Source organism: Eubalaena glacialis, chromosome 14 (assembly GCF_028564815.1).
Source record: "Eubalaena glacialis isolate mEubGla1 chromosome 14, mEubGla1.1.hap2.+ XY, whole genome shotgun sequence".
NCBI classification, from domain to species: domain Eukaryota; kingdom Metazoa; phylum Chordata; class Mammalia; order Artiodactyla; family Balaenidae; genus Eubalaena; species Eubalaena glacialis.
Genome location: NC_083729.1, coordinates 47415173 through 47427211, shown reverse-complemented (window position 1 = coordinate 47427211; position 12039 = coordinate 47415173). Strand labels below are relative to the sequence as shown.

Below are 12039 nucleotides of genomic sequence, written 5' to 3'. Positions count from 1 at the left end.
GGATTAAGGAATGAGAGGTTTCTGTTCAGTTCCTATTCTCTATTGGATAGGTGTCAGTTTCTTTACTTCTCTGCATTCTCATGTGGAGGTGCCTGCATTTAAAGTCGTAGGATAGTACTCTGTCCCAGCAACTTCTTAGGTGTCTGCTTTATGATACTATGCACTCAGCCCTTGCATAGGGAATCCTGATTTACTGTCTGCCATTTCACCTGGCAATGTCTTTTTCTAGTTTGCCCTCCTTGTCCTAATGAAGAACTAGATCATCCTTACTTATGTTCTGGCATTAACTTACCCTTTTGTTCTGGTGCCACCCCTTTTACTTAAATTTCCCATTCTTTAAAAAAAATTTTTAATTAAAAATTTAAATTTTCTTCAGCTTTATTGACATATAGTTGACAAATAAAATTGTAATATATTTAAAGTGTGTATAGTGGTGGTTTGATGTATGTATATGTGTGAATGGATTCCCACCATCTAGTTAATTGACATGTCCATCACCTCACATTTTTACCTTTGTGTGTGAACATTTAAGTTCTACACTCTTAACAAATTTCAATTATATAATACAGTAGTTACCATGTTTTACATTAGATCTTTAGGCCTTATTCATCTTATAGCTGAAAGTTTGTATCCTTTTTTCAACCTCTCCATATTCCCACCCAACTCCCCCGCTCCCAGACGCTGGCAACTGCTTTTCTACTCTCTGTTTCTATGAGTTTGACTTTTTTTTTAGATTCTACATATAAGTAAGAATATATAGTATTTTTCTCTTTCTGGGTTATTTCACTTAGCATGATGCCCTCAAGTTTCATCCATGTTTTCACAAATGGCAGGATTTCCTTCTTTCTCATGTCTGAATAATATTCTTCTCTCTGTCTCTCTCTATATATGCATGTGTATGTTTGTGTATGTGTGTGTGTGTGTATATATATATATATATATATAAATATATATATAAATATATATATTTCCTATGTTTTTTATCTGTTTATCTGTTGAAGGACATTTGGGTTGTTTCCATATCTTGGCTATTGCAAATAATGCTGCAGTGAACATGGGAGTGCCAGTACCTCTTTGAGATCCTGTTTATTTCCTTTGGCTTATATACCCAGAAGTGGGATTGCTGGATCATATGTTAGTTCTATTTTTAAGTTTTTGAGGAACCTCCACAGTGGTTGCACCAGTACATTCTCAACAACAGTGCACAAGGGGTCCATTTTCTCCACATCCTCACCAGCACTTATGTCTTGTCTTTTTGATGATTGCCATTCCAACAGGTGTGAGGCTCTTTGTGGTTCTGATTTGCATTTTCCTGATTATTAGTGATGTTGAGCACCTTTTCATGTACCTGTTGGTCATTTGTATGTCTTTTTTGGAAAAATGCCTATTTAGTTCCTCTGCCCATTTTAAAATCAGATTTTTTTTTTTTTGCTATTGAGTTGTATGAGTACTTTATATATTTTGGACATTAACCCCTATTAGATATATGATTTGCAAATATTTTCTCCCACTCAGTAGTTTACCTTTTCATTTTGTTGATTGTATACATCGCTGTCCAGAAGCTTTTTAGTTTGATGTTAGTCACGCTTGTTTATTTTTGCTTTTGTTGCCTTTGTTTTTGGTGTCACTGAATTTCTCATTCTTAATTGTGTCCTACCTATTATTCTTGTTCAGTTTCTGCTACTTCAAACTCATTCAACCCTTTGCTTTTATTGAATCTACAAAGTTTACCCAAGATAAACGTGTTCTCTTGTGTCATCACTTCACTGTTTAATTTCTCAGGGACATTGCCCACTCAAATATAGTCTCCATTTTCCAGTGAGAAGATACAACATTTATTGGTTATCAGCCTATATTTTACATTCTTGATTTAAATAGATTTATTTTTGGTGGTGGAAATATATATACTCAAAAGGAATAAAATGTTATTCATTGCAGGAAGGTGGAGAGACAAAATGAGAATGAAGGGCAACATCTGACTTACATTTTGCCACTGTCTTTGAAATATCAGATGCATTTATATCAATTAAAAGCACAGAATACATGTCAGAGTAATCATATGTCCTTTTAGGTCATCTGTTAATGAAGATGAATACACAGTTTGTTTAAAGAAAAAATGTATTATATGATTATTTTTAGTCATCTATAAGTTGATAGGTATATTTCAATATAACTTTTAAAGTATTTCTTTTTTTATTTCTTATAGTAATCCTAAATCGGAGAGTCAGAGAGTAAATAAAAAAGTCAACAATGATGCCTCACTTAGAATTCATAATCTATCCATTTTGGTGAGACAGATAAAATTTTATTACCAGGTAAGTGGTTCTTCTTTTAATCTAGTGTTTTAATAACTCCTTGCATATTCACATTTTTGTGTTGTTTAGTATCGATCACCTAATATATACTAAATGCTTATTATATACCAGATGCTGGTCTGTTTGCTGGAGGTTGAGTAGTAATAACACAGTTTATTTCTTATGCATTGTTAAAGATACAAGCATGCACTTCATAATTATCTAATTTACAGATAATTTTTGTATTTTATGAATTTTAAATTTTTAAAATTTCCTGAGAATTTATATAGTGCAACACTTTGTTAGCCTACTAGAATTTTGCCTTTGAAAAATATACTTTTTATTCCTTTTTTTAACTTAAATTGGATGCATATTTCAGAGTTTGAACATGAGCATTTTTTTTTTTTTAATTTTATTATATTTTATTTTTGGCTGTGTTGGGTCTTTGTTGCTGTGCGTGGGCTTTCTCTAGTTGCAAGGAGCGGGGGCAACTCTTCATTGTGGTGCATGGGCTTCTCATTGCAGTGGCTTCTGTTGTTGCAGAGCACGGGCTCTAGGCGTGTGGGCTTCAGTAGTTGCAGCACGTGGGCTCAGTAGTTGTGGCGTGCGGGCTCTAGGGCGTGCAGGCTTCAGTAGTTGTGGTGCACGGGCTCAGTAGTTGTGGCGCACAGGCTTAGTTGCTCTGTGGCGTGCGGGATATTCCCAGACCAGGGCTCGAACCTGTGTCGCCTGCATTGGCAGGCGGATTCTTAACCACTGTGCCATCAGGGAAGTCCTGAACGTGAGCATTCTTAAGGCTATTAGTATGCCTCAAAGAATTGCTATAGCTGTATCACACAAATTTTGGTATGTTGTATTTTTTAAAATGCTTATTTTTAGTCATTTTCTAATTTTTCTTATGATTTTTTATTTCACTTAGGAGTATTCATTAGAAGTATGCTTTTAGATTTCTAAACACATGGTATTTTTCAAGCAGTCTTTTTTGGTTTTGATTGTTGGTCAAAGAACGTGGTTTGTATGATAATGATTCTTTGACATTTGTTAATAATAACTTTGGCTTGGTGTATATGTTGTCACTTTTCATTAAAGTTCCATGTGTGCTTGAAAAAGAGTGTATTCTCTAATTGTTTGGGTACAGAGTCAGAGCAAGCTTGTTTGTTAATTGTAATGTTCAAACTTTTGCAGCCTGATTAATGTTGTCTCTTGATCTATCAGTTATAGAGAAATACGGGTTGAAATCTCCCATTATTATGATGGATTTGTCAAGTTTTCCTTTATACACTTTAAAACTAGGTTATTCGGTGCAAACAACTTTAGAGTTGTTATATTATTCTGGAGAAATTATACCACTTATAATTGTTTCTACATATTTTTCTTTCTACTGGTTTAAAATTTTTCACCCCACTTCTGTTTCTTGGGAGGCTATCCTTGAAATTTAACTTTTCATACGTTTCATAGCAAAGGCCAAAAGTAATCAATACCTTACTCTTTTTATGTATTAGTACTATGACCTTAGAATGTTTAATTTCCCCATTATGATTTTTAAGCTGTTCTTATTTTGTATTTTAGTTCTGTTTTTAAACCCCATAAATTAAATATTGAAAGTACTGTTAAATAAATCAAATCAGTGTTCTTTTAGATCAAGCTACATGTTTTCCTTTTTTTCCTCCTCATGATTTTCTTTTGTATCTCAGACCTGCCTTTGGTATTATTTTCTTACCGAAGTCATCCTTTAATTGTTTGTTTAGAGAAGGCTTGTTGATGGTAAAGTTTATCAATGTCTGTCTGAAAATGCCTTTATTTCACCCTTGTTCTTGAAAGGTAATTTTATTGGGTATGTAGTTTTAGGTTAACAATTACTTTTCTGTCAGTGTTTTGCAGATTTTTACCTTCTCTCTCTGGAGTCCTTTTTGTTTTGGAGAAACCAGCTATCAGTCAAATATTTGTTCTTAGGTTAAACTGTCTTTTTCTCTCTCCTGGCTGCTACTACTGCCTCTTCTAATATTGCCTCTTTTCTATTAATCTGATATTCCTCAGATACTTTTATTACGTATATATTAGACTTTCCTACTCTATCCTCCATTAAACTTTCTTTTACATTACAGTTTACAATCTTGTGCTACATCCTGAGTATTTTTTTTCAAGACTATCTCTCCAGTTTGATAATTTGCCCCTCATATCTTCTGTTTAGCCCACTGATTAAGTTTTGCCTCTCAGTAATCATAGCTTTCATTTGTAGAAGTTCTGTTTGGTTCTTTTTCATCTGCTTTTTCATTTTGTTTATTAATCATTCTTTTAAAATTTTTTCCTTCCTTTATTTCTTCAGAAATTTAAAAAATGTCTATTTTTTTTTTTTTAATTGGGAGTTATGTTTTATTCGGCGGAGATTTATTATTTTTTTAAATTAATTAATTATTTTTGACTGTGTTGGGTCTTCGTTTCTGTGCGAGGGCTTTCTCTAGTTGCGGCAAGCGGGGGCCACTCTTCATCGCGGCGCACGGGCCTCTCACTATCGTGGCCTCTCTTGTTGCGGAGAACAGGCTCCAGATGCGCAGGCTCAGTAGTTGTGGCTCACGGGCCTAGTTGCTCCGCGGCATGTGGGATCTTCCCAGACCAGGGCTCGAACCCGTGTCCCCTGCATTAGCAGGCAGATTCTCAACCACTGCGCACCAGGGAAGCCCAAAAAATGTCTATTTTTTTATTTTATGTTGGATAATTACAAAATCTGAAATCAGATCTATGGGGATCTGAATCTGCCCTTTGTTTTCTGCTTGCTGTTTCTCGTGGTGGTAGCTGTTGTGGCAGAGTGTGTGTGTGTGTGTGTGTGTGTGAATTGTGAGCTCATTTTGTGGGGGGAAATTTATCTGTGGGAAAATACTTCTGGGTCTGGGCCAAGGACACATTGCTTCAGAGAGGATTTGTTTCCTTTTGTGCGACCAAGCCTGAAAAACTTTTCATTTAATTTATTTTAAGCAGCTTTATATTATTGTAGAAGCATACTTGTATACTGTATATAGAAAACTAGAAAAAATGAGAAAATACAAACATAATTTCAGGGCCTGGAGATTACCATTATTAGCACCTGAATATATGTACTTCTGGATCTCTTTTTCTGCATTTGTGTGTTTGGAAATTATGTATTTATGTGTTTACATATGTATTTTTTTAAAAATATATTTATTTATTTATATTTATTTTTGGCTGTGTTGGGTCTTCGTTTCTGTGCGAGGGCTTTCTCCAGTTGCGGCGAGCGGGGGCCACTCTTCATCGCGGTGCGCGGGCCTCTCACCGTCGTGGCCTCTCCCGTTGCAGAGCACAGGCTTCAGACGCGCAGGCTCAGTAGTTGTGGCTCACGGGCTTAGTCGCTCCGCGGCATGTGGGATCTTCCCAGACCAGGGCTCGAACCTGTGTCCCCTGCATTGGCAGGCAGATTCTTAACCACTGCGCCACCAGGGAAGCCCTACATATGTATTTTTTAACTGGGACTGCATTATCGCAGATTCTTAGGGAAACAACCCTCCTCAATCTCAAGCAAAGGCCAAGAAGAACAGCTTCTTCTGTGTCTTATTTGCAGGGTTCAGTTTTTTATTTTATTTTATCTTTTGACAGTTACCTTTTTATTTTCTTTTGAGCTTAGTCAATAAATTTTAAAAGATTTTTAAAAAGCTATCCAGCATTTTTGAACTCCTTCCTTCCTTTCTTTCTAATATTTAGTATTCCTCATTGCCAGAAATAAAAGTCTGTGCTAGGTTTTTTATAAACTTAAAAAAAATTTTTTCCAGTATTCCTTCTCTCATTTTCCTCTCTTTGATTTGAGTGAGTTAGGTTCTATGTTATATCTGTTTTGTCTTTTATTCTTATTTTGTGTCAGTATTTCTAGATACATTAAACAAATGACTAGATAAAGGGATGCAGTGACTCACTTTGACAATCTTCATCAATCTTGCCCTTATTAGAATGTTGTTAGATCTTTGGTTTCACACTATCTTTAGGGAGATGCAAGTTTTTCTTGAAAATTTTGTGAGACTCCTTGGGAAAGAAGACATAAAAGGCAAGGGGATTTCTTCATCAGAATTTTAAATCATTTGTCAGTGCAACCTAATTCTGTGTTGTCTACTATTGCTTTTTTTTTTTAACAGCTTTATTCAGATATAATTCACATACTGTACAGCCCATTTAAAGTGTCCTATTCAGTGGTTTTTAGTATATACAGAGTTATACAACCATCTACACAACCAATTTTGGAACATTTTTATCACCCCAAAAAGAAACCCTGTATCTGTTAGCAGTCACTCCCCATTTCCCCGAACCCTGCATGCACACGCATCACCATCATCACCACCACCACCACCCCAGCCTTAGGCATCTGCTAATCTATTTTCTGTCTCTATAGACTTGCTTATTGTAGACATTTCATAAAAGTGCAATTGTACAGTATGTGGTCTTTTGTTACTGGCTTCTTTCATTTAGCATAATGATTTCAAGGTTCATCCATGTTGTAGCATGTAGTAATGTTTCATTCTTTTTTATTAAACTACTGTTTTCTTGTTCTTTGTCTTCCTCCTGCCCAAGCTAGGTATTGAAATTGTCTTTGTATTGATCATATTAATTTAATGAAGTTATAGTCACAGAGAGATTTGGGGATGAGGGAATTGTAAAATCCATCAGTTCAACAGTTTAGATAAGAGGTTCTCAGTGGAGGGTGATTTTATCATCTGGGGGACATTTAGCAATGACTGGAGACATTTTTGGTTGTCGTACCTAGGAGTACTACTGGCATTAGTGGATAGAAGCCAGGAATGTGGCTAAGCATCTTGCAATGCACAGGACACTTCCTCATGATTAAGAATTATCCAGCCCAAACAAACATGTGCCTGTCAAATCCAAAACATTATATCACATTGAATTATAGTTCTCTCAGTAAATGTGCTTAACTTTTATGTCACAGGGACAAAGTGGTATAAAAATCTATCTTAAATTCTGGAGTCCAGATATTTAAAATATTTGCATATTTGTCTTTAATATGACATAGTATGAAATATTTAATAATGTGAAATATTTAATTAACGATATAATAATCAAAATGTATTTTATACAGTGTATTTAAATCCTGGCTCTCTGTTATGTAGCAGTTGTATAAATGGTACAAATTACTTCCTTGAGCTTTAATGTCTTCATCTATAAAATGAAGATAATACTTAGCTGGCAGCTGAGCATTACATAAATTAATAGAGATGAACGTCTTGCAATATTTCCTGAGCCAGACACTGTTTTAGGTGCTGGGGATGTGGTCGTAAGTGGCACACATAACAAACAAGATTCCTGTCCTCACAGAGGAGGAGAAGCTGGCTAAGCTGACCAAGAAGGAGATACAGGAGGAAAACTAGACAAGCCGTGGTATCACGAAAGTCTACAAAATAAAATGCTTCTAAAAAGAGGGAATGTCAAAAACATACTTGAGGGAATTGATTGCAAAGGGGCACAGGGAAGCTTTTTGAAATAATGAAAATGTTGGTATCATGACTGAAATGGTGGTTTCAAAACTGTGTACATTTGTCAAAACTCATTAAATTGTACACATAAAATTGGTGATTTTTATTGCATGTACATTATACCTCAATAAGTCTGATTTCTAGAAAATGTATATGTCGTTGAAAACAATTTTTTAAAAAGGGCAAAGGAGCTGTTCTAGATGAAGGGAGACTAAAGAGGTGTGACAAGTGGAGACAATGTATCTTTGGTTGGATTCTGAATCTCTCCCCCCAAAAGCTATAAAGAATATTTTGGTGGCAAATGTGGAAATATGAATGTGGATTATATATTAAACTGTATTGTATCAATGTTAAAAAAAAATTATCCAGCCCAAAATGTTAGTTGTGCTAAAATTGAGAAGCCCAAATGTTAATAGTGCCAAGATGATATTATTATTAATGATTTGATTTGTCTTGACTGTCACCATTTTTTTAGACACACCTGTAAATATTTCATTAACATTTGCAGGATGACCACTTACACCCTTTTCTTTTCATTGTAAGTTTGAATATCAGTGAACTATTGTAACTTAGAACTAGAAGTGATTGAGTATCTTAACATTTTGTCAACGTAGTTTCAGATACTTAAAACATAAAATATTACTGAGTGTTGAAATTCTGCTTATACCACTGAACCAGTTTACCAAACCCTCTCTACCCCCTCCCTTTCATGCTTCATAGTCTTCCATAAAATCTTTCTAAGGCACTTCTAAGGTATCTTCAAATAGGTCATCCATCTTATTTACATGATTAATTGACTTACTAAAATGATTTTTTATTTTCATGTGTTAAAACCAAGATAGACATGACCCAGTTTAATATATGACAGATTTCAAATTAAAGGCCAAATCAGTGCGGTTATTGTCATCTGTTAAATTACCAGACTGTTGGGAAAACCAAAAATTTCCCTGAAAATCTTTCTAAAACAATCAAAAGTATTTTGTTGTATCTTATACACCCCTCAGAAAAAGTATTTGAGGTAAAATAGTTTGTACATTTTGATTGTTCTGACTCGCAGAAGGAGTGAGTTTGGGTAGGTTAAAATTCACAAATGTATGATGTCTCCAGGTTTGTTTTTCTTTTAATGTGTTGTTAAGCATCAAGATCATCTTGCAAAAATGATTCTTAGGGAGGAAGAAAATTGACAGAATACCCTGAGATGATTGTTAGTGGGGGGAATTATTTCAGTGGATCTTTTCAGTAATGATAAGTTAATTTAAGTGTTAGTATTCTTCCCTTTTTTATTTTAATGATGTAGAATATGTAAAAGCTCAGTAAAAATTACAATATTCAGATTGCCCTTCTGTTCTGCTGCCTTTCATTGAAAGCCAAGGCATTGAGGCTATAGTGATGAACAGGACAGGCCGTGGCCCTGTTCTCTAGTAGAGGGATAATAGACAAGTAAATAACTAAATCAAATAATTTTGATTGTGATAAATAAGGACAGTGAATGTGAGAGGTCTTGAGAGAAGTAACTGGTAACTTTAAATTATCAGAAAGATTGTTGAACATACACTTCATTACGTTTAAGTGGCAATTCAGACCTTTTCAAATAATTGCTTGATACATAGCAAGCATCTCTTTTTGTCTTGCAAATAAATATTTAAAATTTTTCAAGTCAGAAAATAAGTAAATTATAGCTGTTATGGAAAATTACCTTGGCACTTTGATTTTTTTTTAAAGTTATTTTTATTCCTGTGAATGAAGGCGAGAAGGTCAATTTGATTATCAGAGACACAGTTTACAAGTAGAAATCTTAGTCCATTTTTAGGATTCTGTCAGCAGCTGTTGTTTGGTATGACTGCACAAGCTGCAGTTTAAATAAATACTGAAAGAAGCAAGATGGTTCTTCAGCCACCATTAAAATAATGAACTGAATCATTTGAGGCCCAAAAGACAAGAACACTTTACAATTAAGAAATTTATTAGGAAGTTTTTGCATGTTTGATGTCACTAATAGTAAAAGTAAAAATTAGGTCTAGTACCATTAATTTAGTTGCCAGAGAAAGCAGGTACTTTTTAAGGTTTTTCTTTAACATCTGTTATAATAAGCAACATTTGGAGTATTTTTGATACTTTGGTCAGATTTTCTTTCCTTTTAACATCATTCATTGAATTTTTTTCTACATCCTACTAAAATATAATAAAATAGTCTTAATTCTTTTCACTAGTAACACAGATAAAAGGCTGAATACAAATAGTATTATAAATGTAATTACGTTTGAGTTTTTAAAACAGATTTAGAGTCTCAAAGGAGAGACTGTCATTCCAGTATATTCTAGAAATCTTTGAAGCCCATATTTAGTACCTTAGAAATGTATAGTTTTAGTTTTAGTATTTTGTTCAGTGTGATTCAAGAAAGGGAAATGAGCCCAGACCTTGGCCAGAAGTATTGTTTAAGTTCTTACTGTGAAGGAAGTGTTATGGATAACTTGTAGGAAGAAGGAGAAACCTGGTTTAAGTTGTCTTTGAATAGTCTCTAGTGTCTGTCTGGCACAAACTTGAAATAGTCTTTCTTACAGTGCTTTAGCAACATGAATTTCAATTCACAGAAAGTTGTATATCAGTTTTAAAAGTTTCTAAACTAAAACTAAAAAAATAGTTAATATACCATTTTTATAGAAAAGTTATACAAAGCCAATTAAAAATAATAGGAATGAAATGACTTGTATCTTTCAAAGCACTTCTACTATTATTTTCCTATTAAGATAATCTCTGCCAGTTCTTTCTTGGTCTGTCTTTATTTTTATTAATTATTGATGTTCTGCAAATCTTTCTGGACTGTCTTCATACCAAGATAGATTTTCTACTGATTCAGTGAAGCTTTGCTTTAATGGTCTTGAAAATTCTCAAATTCTCTATATTTGAATATTTGCATATCTTTCAAAAATTGCATCCTTCTCCTTATCTCCACCTCCACCAATATTCCTTCTTGTTCCCTGGTTTCTTTTTATTATTAGCCCTTATCACCAAAAACATTTACTTATTTTCTTTCTACCCCTATGAAAATGTAAATTCCATGGGAGCAAGGATTTTTGTTTCTTCATTGCTTTATTTCCAGTATCTAGTACAATGTCTGACAGATAATAAATATGCGATAAATATTTGTTGAATGAGTGGCTGTCCTGATTTTCTCAAAACTTTCTCCACTTTCAGTTGTATTGCTAAAATTCTTTCTTTTTCTATACATTCTTAAATAGGTTTCTTATCACTTTACTAACAAATTGAAATCTCTTCATTTATTCATTTACATATGTTATCATTCTTAACCCATTAATTAACAACAAATTAATTGTTGCTCCTCCTTAACAAAGTAGTATTTATCTTGGACTAATTTATGTATTGTTTTTCCATTTCTTAGCACCTTAATAATGAACATCTTTAGAGCTAGGTGAAGTCTGGGAAGTCTCAGGATGATACAGTAGAGCTTTAACAATAACAATCAGTTTTTCTAACCTCTGATTTCTTTTATGTCTTGTGTATTTTTTAATGTTACTTGTAAGGTTGGAATTGGGAAATAGGAATTTTTACAAAAATGTAACTAGAATTCTCTGAAGAACCCATAGAACCAAATAGAGGTTTTAGAATAATTTGGGTTTTTTAAATTTGTATAATTTTTAGCTGCCTTACCTAATATTAGCACTTTCAGACATAACAAAATCAGTACTTGGAAATAAAGTAAAAGGTAGATTTTTTCTTCATTAACTCTAATATTTAATAACCATCATTTGGGCTTCCCTGGTGGCGCAGTGGTTAAGAATCTGCCTGCCAATGCAGGGGACACGGGTTCGAGCCCTGGTCTGGGAAGATCCCTCATGCTGCGGAGCAGCTAAGCCTGTGCACCACAACGACTGAGCCTGTGCTCTAAAGCCCGCGAGCCACAACTGCTGAGTCCGCATGCCACAACTACTGAAGCTGGCGCGCCTAGAGCCCATGCTCCGCAAGAGAAGCCTCCGCGATGAGAAGCCCGCGCACTGCAATGAAGAGTAGCCCCCGCTCGCTGCAACTATAGAAAGCCCACGCGTAGCAACGAAGACCCAACGCAGCCAAAAATAAATAAATAAATAAATAAAATAAATTTGTTTAAAAATAATAACCACCATTTAAAAAAACTTTACACTTTTGTTTCACTTCTTACCCTTCTCAGCAAAAGTCACACACATAGTAAGTCAAGGAGCTGAAATTTAAGCCTAAGTTTTCTGACTTGACTCTAC

General features: G+C 34.4%; 1 protein-coding gene across 1 annotated transcript in view; it reads left to right on the top strand.

The window, feature by feature from the left end:
* The window catches only part of CCDC88A (coiled-coil domain containing 88A), a 122887-nt gene that overhangs the window by 26402 nt on the left and 84446 nt on the right, over positions 1 to 12039 (top strand). The window contains exon 3 of the mRNA XM_061168685.1: positions 2207 to 2315. Coding sequence (XP_061024668.1) covers positions 2207 to 2315 — 109 coding nt within the window. The remainder of the gene's footprint in view (positions 1 to 2206; positions 2316 to 12039) is intronic.